The sequence below is a fragment of the Cricetulus griseus genome, chromosome 10 (genome assembly GCF_003668045.3).
Source record: "Cricetulus griseus strain 17A/GY chromosome 10, alternate assembly CriGri-PICRH-1.0, whole genome shotgun sequence".
NCBI classification, from domain to species: Eukaryota; Metazoa; Chordata; class Mammalia; order Rodentia; family Cricetidae; genus Cricetulus; species Cricetulus griseus.
In genome coordinates, this window is record NC_048603.1 from 13387619 (window position 1) to 13400467 (window position 12849).

A 12849-nucleotide genomic window follows, 5' to 3' on the forward strand; every position below is an offset into this window, starting at 1 on the left:
CTCCCGCCCGCTCGGTGCGATCCACCCGGCGGCTCTCCCGCCACGCCAGACCCACGAGGACCGCGCTGCCTGCCAGAGGCAGTCTCCGGGCTCAGCCCCGCGCTCGCAGCCCCCGCCTCCCCGGCTCGCCCGGGGTCCCGCCCACTCCCTGGCGGGCGCGAAGGGGACAGGGCGGGGCGGGCTTCCCTCCCCCTCCCCACCCCCCACGTGGGCTCTCCCCAAAGCCTGGATGCCTCCCGCCGCCACCGCGCCCCCCTGTGATGTCCCCGCCGCGCGGCGGCCGCCCCGGCGCGCCCGGTCGGGACGGGAAGCCGGGGGGGGGGTGGGGTGGGGGTGGGCGAGGGGCGTCCCGGAGTCAGGTGGTCCCGGGAGTTCCCCGGGGGAGGGCGCGGCGCCCCGGGGGTTGTGTACACGCTCGGCTGACAGAGCCTCCTGCCGCCGGGCAGCCGCTGATCACGCGTGGCCCCGAGAGCCCATTGGCTGCAGCCTCACACACCTTTGCCGCTGATTGGCCGGGGCCAGGCCCCGCCCCCGGCCCCCGCCCCCGCCCCGCGGCGCGGGGCAGGCAGAGCGGCTACCTGAATGGGGAGGGGGGCAGACGGCGCGGAGCGCGGCGGCGTCGACGTCTCGAGTCTCGGTGCGCTCGCCCGCCGTCTGTGCCCAGGCAGCCGGCAGCAGCTCAGCTCGCAGGCGCCTCGCCCGCCACCCACCCAGCCATGCTCAACTTCGGCGCCTCTCTCCAGCAAGCATCGGTGAGTCACCTGGGGATGCTCGCCCTCCCGCCCAGGGTCGCCGAGCCAGCCGTGGGTGGGTAGGTGGGTGGGGGGCGCGAAGCCCGAGTCCCCGCATCAGCCACGCCTGAGGACCCCGGCTGCAGCAGCGGGGACTTGCCAGGGTGTCCTGCCTGCAGTCTGGGGAGGCCATCGAGGGCATGTGCGCAGGAGGGGGGACCTGGACCAGAGCAGGCGATCCTGTGCCAGCCTGGGTGTCCAGGGGACAAGGAAAAGGGGGGGAGGGTGTCTCGGGGACACCCGGGCGAGCAGGAGAGCAAGCGGGAGGTGGAGGGGTTGCTGCAGCCTCCCCGGGGGGCGCCCTGCACCTGGCACTGGCGGGAGATGCCCCCGTCTGCACCGGGAGCGCAGGAGCCGTCTGCTGCCCGGGGGGCGGGCGCCTGCTCGTCGGGGAGGGAGCGGGATGGGCGGGTGGGCGCGCGCTGCCAGGTGGGGACCGCACGGCTGGGCTGGCCCGGGCTGGGGGGAGGGGACGGCTGTCTGTCTGGCCGGCGGTGGGGCGCGGGGGATGGATGGATGGATGCATGCATGCATAGATGGATGGCACCCCCGGCGAGCGGGCGTCGGGAGGGGACCCCCCATCCCGGGCTGGAGAGGCAGGTGGACGCCTGTGGATGACTCCCCGACACGGGGTGGGGTGGGGGTGGGGGACAGGGCCCCGCCGACAGCTGGGCGAGGGAGCGGGGACCGCGAGACGCGGGGGCCGCGCGCGCGCGCGCGTTGTCGAGACGGGAGCCGCGGAGCCCGTGGGCGCCGCACGTCTGGGAGCCTGCGGAGAACACGGCTCGCCCGGGCCGGGAAGAGGCGGCGAGGGGGGCGCAGGGGACGCGGGTGGAACGAGGTCCCGGGGGGCAGGGTGGGCGGAGCGCACCGGGCGAGCGGGCGAGCAGCCGCTCCCGGGAGGAGGGCGGCGGCGGCTGGGCTTCCGCGGGGACCCGGCGGCGGCTCCTCCTCTCTCCCTCCCTCCCGCAGCTGGAGGCCGGGCTGGGCGGCGAGAGGGTGCACCCCGGGAGCTCCTCGTCCCCGGGTGACCCGGCCGCGGCCTCCGCCAGGCAGGGGCAGAGGCAGGGGCGGGAGCGAGCCCGGCCCCGCTGTCGGTTCCTAAGGGAACCGCGGCTCGGGGGAGGTGGAAGGGGCGGGCGCCGCCCGGTGCGCACTGGCGAGCGGTTGGCGGTGGCGGCGCCCGCGGCCCCCCCTCCCCGGCAGGCGGCGGGAGGCGAGCAGGGAGGGCGAGCCGAGCGGGAGGGCGGGCGGGGGGGGGGGGGCGGGCCGCTCAGGAAGTAGGGGAAAGGTGACGGCGCGGCAATCCCCAGGTCACGTTTCCTGCGCCGGCCCGAGCAGCCGCTGATCACGCTTTGTTCACACATGCCTCGCGCCCCTCCCCCCTGCGCCCCCGCCCCGGGCCGCCCAGCCAATCGGGCGCGGGCTGGCCAATGGCAGGGGCGGGCCCGGTGACTCACACCCGCCAGCCTCATGAGATGAGGGCGGACCCATCGGTTGGTCCCCGCCAGCGAGGATCTCCCCCGCCGGCCGGCCTCCGCCGCCCCGCCCCGCTCGCGCCGCCCGCCCCCGCCCGGCTTCCCTTTCCTGCCTCGCAGCAGCACCGGCTCGCTGCTCCCCTCCCGGCTTCCCTTCCCGGCGCACATTCTTCACCCCTGCCTGCCTGCTGCCTGCCTTTTTTTCCCCCACCACCCCTTTCTTCGCGTCGGTGCCTAGAGGCTTTTTACACTTAGATTACTCCGTGCCTGGCAGCTTACATAAAGGCGCGGACGATTATGCAATTTGCATTGTTAGTGATGTTTCAAGAACAGTGTCTCCCCCCCACACACACACTCTCTCTAAGGGAAGAGAGACATTAAAAAAAAAAAGCTTTAAGCCTGTCTTTACAATTTCATTTTCTTTATTAGCTTTTTGCTCTGTCTTTTTTTTTTTTTTTTTTGAGTGAGTGAGGCTGGTCCTGAACTTGATATATAGCCAAAGCTGGCCTTGAACTCTTGCCCTCTGTCTCTGCTTCCCGATTTATAAGGCTTTTCATGATTTTTGCAATCTCTCCTTGGTCGGGAAGGATTTGGAAACTCGTTTTTAGAACAAAAATAGAGATGATGGCTGGTGTTGCTTTTGAAATGCAGCTCGGAGGACTTTATTAAAACTGTAAGGTTGAAGGAGTTGCACAAACACAAAGCATGAACTGTTAATCAAGCCGTGCTTTCAATAAATTAAAAACGGCTTGTACATTGTGCATAGTTTTTGCAAATTCGAAGCCCCTTAAATTTTGTGACTATCTGGTCTCTTAGGATGCAGCAAACCATAGCTTTGGATAGATCCAAAGAGGCGAGCCAGGCGTTGGTGGTGCACACCTTTAATCCCAGCACTCAGAAAGCAGAGGCAGGAGAATCCCTGTGAGTTCGAGGCCAGCCTGGTCTACAGAGCCAGTTCCAGGACAGGCTCCAAAACAATACAGAGAAACCCTGTCTTGAAAAACAAAAACAAAAAAATAAATAAGTAAAACTGGTTTTCCTTTTGTTGTTTTTTTATGCGTGTTGTTTTTTTTTTTTATTTGCTTTGAGGTGTAACTTCCAACTGCTTGTCCTCCGCAGACTTGAGGTTACACTTGTATTCCGCCGTGCCTGGCTAGACTTCATTTTTATTTGACCTTTACTGTATGTAATGGAGTTACCAATTTCCGACTTTAGGCACTTGGATATAACTTCTACCTTGGAAGTAGTTTGCTTTAAGTCAGATTGCATTTTAGGACCAGCACAGGTCTTGGTTCCCTTGCTGTGATTAAGGTGGCGTCCTCTGGATTCAGAGGGTGTTTTAAAAACGGCAGCAAGGATGTCAAATGACATCCCTGTCATTTGAGTAACAGAAGTATGCTGATAAAGTCCAACCTTTGTTCTTACAGGAGGAGAAAATGGACATCGTGTCTGAAAAGCCGAAAGCCGGGGTGTATTCTTGGAACAAGACCGAGAAAAGCGATTTTGAAGCCGTGGAAGCGCTCATGTCTATGAGCTGTGACTGGAAATCTGGCTTCAGGAAACACCTTGAGAACAGGCCGGTCACTCCCGTGTCTGACACCTCCGAGGAGGAGAGCTTGCTTCCAGGGACACCCGACCTGCACACAATCCCGGCGTTTGTGAGTATTCTTAAGTGGGTAGAAATTACAGCATTTTCCAGCATTTACATAATGGATGCTTAATTTCTCACGGTGTTGCCTGTGTTTCCCTTTGTAGTGTCTGACTCCGCCTTACAGCCCCTCTGACTTCGACCACTCTCAGGTGTCAACTGGGATGGCCCCGGCGCCATCTACCGGCCAATTCAAACCATTCTCCGATATTACCAAGGCTCCCGTCAAAGAGGAGGACAAGGGCCCTATAGCTGCCCCTCCCCTCCCTAAGGCTCAAGCAACTAGTGTCATCCGCCACACGGCTGACGCACAGCTGTGTAACCACCGATCCTGCCCTGTGAAAGCAGCTAGCGTCCTCAACTCTCAGGACAATTCTTTCCCAAGAAGGACCCACCTGAGTACCGAGGCTGCCAGAAAGAGCATACCCTGCGCAGCCGTGTCACCGAACAGATCCACGTGTGAGCAGGATGTGGCGGCGGCGGCAGACAGAGACGGGAAGGCGGGTGCTGCCCCGTATGACCTTGCCTTGCCTTCCTCAGAGACGGTCGTCTGCAGGTCTCAGCCAGCTCCCGTGTCCCCGTTGCAGAAGTCAGTATTGGTCTCTTCGCCTACAGTACCCCCTGGGGGGATGCCGCCTGTGCCCGTCATCTGCCAGATGGTCCCCCTTCCTGCAAACAACTCCCTTGTGACCACAGTTGTCCCCACCACTCCACCCAGCCAGCCGCCAGCTGTCTGCCCACCAGTGTTGTTCATGGGCACTCAGGTGCCCAAGGGCACCGTGATGTTCGTTGTGCCCCAGCCCGTCGTGCAGAGCCCCAAACCTCCGGTGGTAAGCCCCAACGGCACCAGACTGTCCCCCATCGCCCCCGCGCCCGGATTCCCTCCTTCGGCAGCAAGAGTCACTCCCCAGAGTGATTCATCCAGAGTGAGGAGTCACGTCTGTAGCCACCCGGGATGTGGCAAGACTTACTTTAAAAGTTCTCACCTGAAGGCCCACGTGAGAACGCACACAGGTACGGCCCCCTTTCCCCCCTTTGTGTGCTTTGGAATGAGTGTGATCACAAATACAAACTCAGTGTGTCAAAGGGTTTGCTTTGCCTGGAAGCTTGGCGGACGATAAAGTATCTTTAGAATTGCTGAGTTTGTCCCCGGGGAGAGTGGCACACCCTGCCGTCTTAGCGCTTGGGGAGTAGAGGCAGAAACAGCAGCACACATATCTGGTAATGTGTATATTTGCATCTCTGCCTCCCAAGGGCTGGGGTTTACTGCGTGTGCCATTGCACCAATCCGTTAGTAATACTTGGATATACTTAGATACGTTACAGACCGACCAGCTCTGGATTTTAAGTTGCGTGTCCGTATCTAGCTCTAGAATGTAGACTCTAGAGGTTCATCGCAGTAACCGTCTGGCCTTCCTTGTTTCAGGAGAAAAGCCCTTCAGCTGTAGCTGGAAAGGCTGTGAAAGGAGGTTTGCTCGTTCTGACGAACTGTCCAGGCACCGGCGAACCCACACAGGCGAGAAGAAATTTGCCTGTCCTATGTGCGACCGTCGGTTTATGAGGAGCGACCATTTGACCAAGCACGCCCGGCGCCACCTGTCAGCCAAGAAGCTCCCAAACTGGCAAATGGAAGTGAGCAAGTTAAATGCTCTATCACCAGCCCCGGCTTCTGCGCAATGACTGACGGGCCACGGATGAGGAAGAGTCAGAACTAACTTTGGTCAGTCAGGAGCCAGCGGTGGTGTCACAAATGCTTCTGCAGCTCTGTGGTCCTCCAGCGGGCCTACTGCAGAAGCCCCGGGCTGAGGGGAAGGCCAGCCTGGGTTAGATGACAAGTGCTTCAGCCACAGGCAGGTCACAGGAGGGCAGGTTTCGTTTCTTTCCACGTAAAGAGATGAGGAAGCTTTTCTTCCTTGGATGGCTGTGAAGGTTTGAGGTGAGGTCAGCACAGACTTGCAGTCATGTCCACACTGGGTACTTTGTTTCTGCTGTTTATACTTGAGGTCAGCTCCGCGCTGTGATTCTGTTAAAGAATTGGTTCCGAGGATCTAGAGGCTGGAAATTCCGGTACAGACAGAGACGGATGGAGCCAAAAAGTGGGTTTGTGTTCCGCAGGGATGCCATCTTCTCCATGAGTTATCTTGTTTGTTACTCCTCATCTTCCCAGTCAGCTGTGGATGTAGTTATTAAGTCTATCTACAAGTATCATTTTCCACTATTGTTGGTATTTTACAGTTGAACAGCCGTACATTGTTAAGGGGGTGCCAAAAGAACTGGAACCCTCATTAATTTAATTGCTTGGAAGTGCAGCTAAAAAAAGGGGGGGTGTTGTTTTTTGTTTTGGTTTTCTTTTTTCTTTTTTTTTTTTTTTTGCATTTTTGTTTTGAAAGTTTTAACAACAACATTTAGGCATTTCACTCTAATTTAGATTTAGTTTGCCTGCAGTTTCTTGTGTAGATTTGAAAATTATATGCCAATGTGTTTTCTGTAGACTTAAGATATTCTGCACTTTGTTTAGGGAAAAATCTGAAGGTGAAAATATGTATTGTAAAGAGGTGATATCAGAAATTTGAGATAACTCCTTGAGAAAGATGGCTTTCTGTCATCGGTAAAGGATGCTCATGTCAAAGACACACTGTGTGCTTTTTCAAACTAGGAAGTTAATGACCATTACAGACAACAGTTTCCTCTCTATTTATAGGAGTTTTTCAGGGTGTGGGGATAGGTAGAAAATTGTTACTAGGACATTCACTTCCAACTTGAAAACAGCGTTCACGACGCAGTTATGTGCTTCACAGGGTTTGAGCACCCTCAAAACTCGAGTCCAGGGCCTTGTGTGTGTCCTGCAGGCCCTCTGCCACCAGCCTAGAACAATGACTTTGGCTGACAGTATTTCTGTTCTGTTGTAAAGTGGATAATACACTCGGTAGTAAAGGTAAATTGTTCAAAATATATAGTGAAAAACTGTCACTATACCACCCCATTTAAACTGTTTCTTCTGTACCTTGGGTGTAGGTTTCTGACAGGCAAACCTGAACCCTTGAAAAAGGTTTTTTCTTAAAAAAAATTATAAAGAATCATGAGTTCCAATTTGCACAATATTTTTTGTTGTACTTTATACCTTGTTTACAATAAAGAATTTCCTTTGTTATACACTCTGGGTTTGTTGTTTTGTTAAAAATCCATCCATTCTCCGTCTCACCCTGATGTGGATGTCATTCCCATTAGAACCTGAAGCCAGATTTCTTTGAGATGATATGTAAGCTAGTGCGGTGATATATTTATGATTTGTTAAAGCTTGCCTGCCTGAGGATTCAGAAAGCAAAGCCAGCCTCAAGCTATAGAGATCAGCTGGTGGTGGTGCCCAGAACCCTGGAGACAGAGGCAGATCGATCTCTCTGAGTTCAAGGCGAACCAGGGCTGCACAAGATTGAATCAGTCTAAAAGAGTCTAAAAGAGCTCATGAGAGGTATTTAAGACAGGAACAGGGTCTCAGAGCTGACGTCCATTCTCCAGCCACTCTGAGGACAGGAAAGGTTTTGATTGTAGTCTCTAGCCAAGAGGAGAACATAGCAGTCTGGGTGAATCTGAGGAGCAGTGAAGTCGGGAGCAGTCTGAAGATGGCCCCTTTGGTCTGAGCTGAGGTAGAGGTGAGATCTACTGGCTTGGCTGCTTTGCTTTTCTGAAGCTTGAACCCCAGTATCAGTCTCTGGGTCTTTTATTTGTCATGCTACAAACCAGCCTGTTACGATAAGGGATTTTCGGGCATTTTGCTTTGGGGATGCGTCTCCCTATGTCAACCAGGATGGCTGTCAAGCCTCTGCCTCCCAAGTGTTAGGGGTTGCAAGTGTGATCCACCACAGTCGGTTCTCATTTTAGTTTTTAAATATGCTTGTACGTTTTGATCATCTGAACTCCAAATATAGCTCTGGCCCTCAGTGAAACCTTGTTAAGTAGCTTTGTTCTAAGCTTTGGACTAACTTAGAACACCATAGTGAATTTACATGCGATGCAGCTGCCGCAGCCAGTCAAAAAAAGGCTGACCTGTCACCCAGTAGGGGCTTCTCCAAGTTAAAGTCACTCAGACCAAGAAGTGACACCTTAGATACAATGGACATACTGGTGCTTAGTAGCACGAGAGGCCACTCCCCCTCGGGAGAGATGCACAGTTGTAATTAAGTATGTGATTTTTTTTTTATAAGGCCACTATTTTAATTGGCCCCCAAACCTCACAGTGCTCTTGGGAACATTACAAAGGCCAACTTAACCCCTGATCTAACGTCTGGTTCACTTTTTGAGACAAAGTCTCACCGTAGCCCAGGCTGACCTGGAACTTACTGGATAGATAGCCCAGGATTTCCGAAAACTGAAAGAAGCAAGCAGGTCTTCCGCCTCTGGAGTGCTAGGATTAGGTGTGCATCACTGTTCCGAGTTCATATGACCTGTTTTTGCTAACACTTCTTCCCACTGGTTAGTTGGTAAAACATCCTTGTATAACCCTCATCTGAGGTGACTGGGGTATGCTAATTCTTCCACTGTATATGCTAATTCATAGTATATTCTGTAAGAAAGATTTATCTACTTAGTTATTCCTGTCAGTATGTGTTTGTGGGCATGTATGCCACTCGCTAAGTTATAAACGTCTAACTAACTTTGTGACTCAGTCGGCCCTTGTTAGCTCTGAGCTGTTAACCATTTTGTTTGACAAGAATGGGGAGTCTATGATCCAACCCATCCTTTCCCCCTGGGGTAAGTTGTGATTGTTTTGAGGGGTGGGAAACTGTCTCACCATACGTTACACAGCCGACTCCCTGTCTCAGCCTAAGTGGAGGGTTTCACTTTCTGTTTTGTTTTTTGAGACTGTCTTGTAGCCAGAGCTGGGAAGTTTTTTCAGCCAGCCCCACACTGCTAACTAGTCTAATCCTGCATCTCACAGCCCCTCCCTGGTTTTCTGGCCCTAGTCTCTTGCAAACTAGTCTTTCCCCTTGGAAAAGGGAAATCAGGTAGGATCACCTCTGTTTAAAACATCTTGAAACCTCCTGGTACACAAAGCATGAAGTCTGGATAGTTATTTCCCTTCTCCCTTAACTTGTTTGAAACAGGTAATCCAGGTTGGCCTTGAACTCCTGACCCCCTGGTCTCCACTTCCCAGGCACATACCACCAAACTGGGCTCCCTTTGGTTTTCATAAAACCAGGTTTTGCTTTGTAGCCCAGGCTGGCTTCAAACTTGTTGCAATTTTGCCCAAGCCTCCCTCCAAGTGTGAGCCACTGCCAGCAACAGTGCCACTGTGTGACAAATGAGTCCTGCCATTTAAATTTTCACCCAAGCTCTGTTGGGCCCACTTCTGACTCCAGCACTGGGGAGGGCGTCTGTAAATGCAAGGTCAGTTTGTTTAATCCAGGCTAGCCAGTCCTACACAGTGAGACCCTGTCTTGAATTATTTTCAGCAGCGGCATCCAAGAAGTAAAAAATGAGAAAAATCAATGTTAACATTAACCCTGTATATCCAGAATATTTCTACATGGAGTCAATATGATTGCTTGTGGAAAGGAAGCTTGGAAACTTTTGTTTTGTTTTGTTGTTTTTTGTTTTTCCGAGACAGGGTTTCTCTGTGGCTTTGAAATCTGTCCTGGAACTCGCTCTTGTAGTCCAGGCTGGTCTCAAACTCACAGAGATCCGCCTGCCTCCGCCTCCCAAGTGCTGGGATTAAAGGTGTGCGCCACCACCGCCGCCCAGCACCCGGCTTTGGAACTATCCATCCGATTCTGCCTCACCATTTACTCCGTGCCCAAGCTCTGAGCCTTCTTCTATGCTACTTAATGTGTGGGGAAAGTTTTCCCTGCCCTTTTCCCTTGACATTTCCACTATCATAATCATTACCTTTTACTGAAATTGCTTAATGTCTCTGTTTTTTCCTTGACTATAAAACTTCCACAAGGACAGGAGTCTGAGTCTTGCCCTCAGTGTCTAGCACAGCCCAGCACGTATCGGGCTCGATCAGTTTGCTGCACTGAAAGCTGAGCCAAAAAGGAAGCCGTTGCAACTGCAGTAATAGCTCGGAAGCTGTTACACGGCATTCAGGGTACAGACAACAGCCGCAAGATGCTGAAGGCGTCCCTACCGTTCTGTGCTAGCGGGGAGGACCACTTACCCCACACTCCAAACTTAAAGAAGGCTCGTATAGTTCAGTGCAGAATACTTGTCCGGCGTGTGCCAAGCATCACAGCACAAAAACTGTTGTGGCGTTTGTTGTTTGTTTGTTTTAAACAGGACAGGGGTAAAATCTAATAGAGATGAAATGCGTACGCCTTGCATAGGCTCCTCAAGAGTGAAATCCCTTGCCTGGAACTGCTGAGAAAAAGTCACCTTCATGCTCCCTCTGACCTTTGTCCTTTGTTCTCGGGGTGGGCAGCCAGCAAAGAGGACTTCACCAGGAGCACTGGGCATGCACCATGCCTTGGAGGGAGCACCATCTTCCCGAAGATGAATGGGAATCTTCCTTCTCCAGGTGTGCGAGTTCCAAATCTAGTTCTGGGGTGAAGACCAGGCTTAGACATGACTTCAAATTGACTCGCTAGTGCCAGGGCCTCTCTCTACCGAGGTAGCAGTGCCCCAAAGGACATGTCAGTGAGAGCATCAGTCAATTTGAAAGACCTGGAGTCCTAGGATACTCTGGATAAATATAACTAATCAAACAAACAGAACAATTTACACATGTCAACACACACACACACACACACCACACACACCACACACAACAGTGAACTTCTTACCAGTGTAACGGAACTGCCACCCATAGGCAATGGAGGTTAATTTTGTACATCAATTGGTTGGGCTTCAGCATGCCCATCTTTGGCCAAATGTCCTGCATGGGTCTCTAAGGGCATGCCCAGATACATTGAATAAAGCAGGTTTACTGTCTCTGATATGGGTGGGGTCTCACTCAGCAGAAGACCTGATTAGAACAAAAAAAAAAAAAAAAAAAAAAAGAAGGCTGAGCAAGGGAAAACTCATGCTGCTCTGAGATCACTCTCCCCCCTGCATCTGAAATGAATTGCACTCAAATTGAAGATGGGAGTGGTATCATACACTTCTCAATCCCAGCACTTGAGAGGATTATGAGTCCCAGGCTAACCTGAGCTAAAAGTGAAACTTTGTCACCAATTAAAACAAGAGGCTGGACTACAGCTCGGCTGGTAAGTGGGGCTTGCTTGGTATTCCGTCTTCATTTCGACCATTGGCAATGAATACACCCTATGTGGTGGTGAGCATCTGTTATCCCAGATGGAGGCAGGGGATCAGAAGTTCACAGTCATCCCCATACATTGTGAGTTCAAGGCCAGCCTGGGCTACATAAGACCTTTTTCTCAAAAAACAATAACAAACAAAGCAAGACCTGTGAGTGGGTTTTGAGCCTGCTGGCATTTGTACTAGAACATGAGCTCTTCCAGGTTTAGTTTGACAGCTGTAAGCTTGTCAGTTCCTAGAATCAGTTTTTGTATAAATCTCTCCATGTACTCTCTCTCTCTCTCTCTCTCTCTCTCTCTCTCTCTCTCTCTCTCTCTGTGTGTGTGTGTGTGTGTGTGTGTGTGTGTGTGTAGAATGTTTGAGGCAGCCTGGGGCTCCACAGCCAAAGTTGGACCCTGAGCTACTGATATCTGGTGTAGAGTATAGGATGCTCAAGAATGGAAATCACATTGTTTTTTTTAGAGAGAGACAGGGTCTTCCTATGTAGCCCTGGCTGTCCTGGAACTCTCTCTGTAGACCAGGCTGGCCTTGAACTCACAAAGATCCACTGGCCTGAGTGCTGACATCACTGCCCAGCCTTAGATTTCTTTCTCTGTTTTTTTTTAAAATTTATTTATTTTTATTATTTTAATGCATTGGTATTTTGCCTACATGTATGTCTGTGTGAGGATATCAGATCTCGGAGTTTCAAGCAGTTATGAGCTGCCATGTGGGTGCTGGGATTTGAACATGGGTCCTTTAGAAGAGCAGTCAGTGCTCTTTAACCACTGAGCCATCTCTCCAGCCCTGAAATGTGCATTCTTATTCTGAGTCTTGGTATCCACCTTTAGTAATGGCATTCCTGCCCTATTCCAGCCCTAGCCCCAGCAGCAAGCTCATCATAGGAAGTTATGTTCACAGAGCCCTTGAAAAACACAATCCATTGTAAGTTGGTTGGTACTATTCCAGAGTCCGTGACTGCGAACACACAATGACAGTGAATGCATTAGGATTGCCACCAAGGGTGGCCATTTATTCTGTAAAGAAAATCTACCTGAAACCAGATGCTTCCATGATACCCAGTGTTCCCACAGTTCTCTCTTATACCTAATTATTTGGGTGACCCATTTACACTAAACTCATTGTAATGAGGCCAGTCTGAAGCAGAAAACCAGAGACATTTGCTGAACTGAGCTAAAGAAAGCCTGGTCATTTGTCGTTTGATTAGAAAGCACAAGTTTGGACAGAAGTCACCCCAGACACAGCCAGTCCATAAACCAAGTTCATCCGTTTAGCCAGTCACCTTTGCCCTGCTCAAAGTTACCCAAGCATCAGTAAATTCTGCGAGTAAGCTTGGCTAACTCCTGACCACTTCCCAGACGCTCCTCAATAGAGCTACAAATAGCAGAAAGTTGTAGAGCTACAGATGGCAGAAAGTTGTGCTCTCAAGTCTATGTCACAATCCCACGGGGATGTGGGCTGGCTAGAGGGACAATGGCATCTTTCTCCCGAGGAAATTATTAAGTCACATCCGTTCAGGGTCTACCCCGATATCGTAGCTTCAAACGACAGAATTCCAAAGAATCCTAACTCTCTCATCTTTGGTTCATTGTGGCAGAAGAAGTTCACTGAAATGTGGCTGTCTGTTTAAACCTTCCCTACCAAACGGCACCTTGCTCTTCACAGGGAGTTAGAAACTCAC

The 12849-nt window shown here is 52.2% G+C and overlaps 1 protein-coding gene across 4 annotated transcripts; it reads left to right on the forward strand.

Moving 5' to 3' along the window:
* The first annotated feature begins 579 nt into the window (after positions 1 to 579).
* On the forward strand, positions 580 to 7073 carry Klf10 (Kruppel like factor 10). Of its 4 annotated transcripts, none has more exons than XM_027431369.2 (4): positions 580 to 752; positions 3697 to 3927; positions 4025 to 4931; positions 5344 to 7073. In XM_027431369.2, exons 1-4 carry the CDS (start codon positions 717 to 719, stop codon positions 5595 to 5597), a joined length of 1428 nt encoding a protein of 475 aa, XP_027287170.1. In that variant the 5' UTR covers positions 580 to 716; the 3' UTR covers positions 5598 to 7073. The 4 variants fall into 4 exon arrangements, with proteins under 4 accessions (XP_027287170.1, XP_027287179.1, XP_035305512.1 ...); XM_027431378.2 differs by lacking the exon at positions 580 to 752 and adding an exon at positions 2387 to 2580; XM_035449621.1 differs by lacking the exon at positions 580 to 752 and adding an exon at positions 2436 to 2554.
* Positions 7074 to 12849: the final 5776 nt, after the last annotated feature.

Bases quoted from the DNA above. Each gene is read 5' to 3' on its own strand.
- Klf10 (XM_027431369.2), top strand. From the start codon at position 717: ATGCTCAACTTCGGCGCCTCTCTCCAGCAAGCATCG. The intron at 753-3,696 runs GTGAGTCACCTG...TTGTTCTTACAG, and splicing joins CCTCTCTCCAGCAAGCATCG to GAGGAGAAAATGGACATCGT. The intron at 4,932-5,343 runs GTACGGCCCCCT...TCCTTGTTTCAG, and splicing joins CCACGTGAGAACGCACACAG to GAGAAAAGCCCTTCAGCTGT.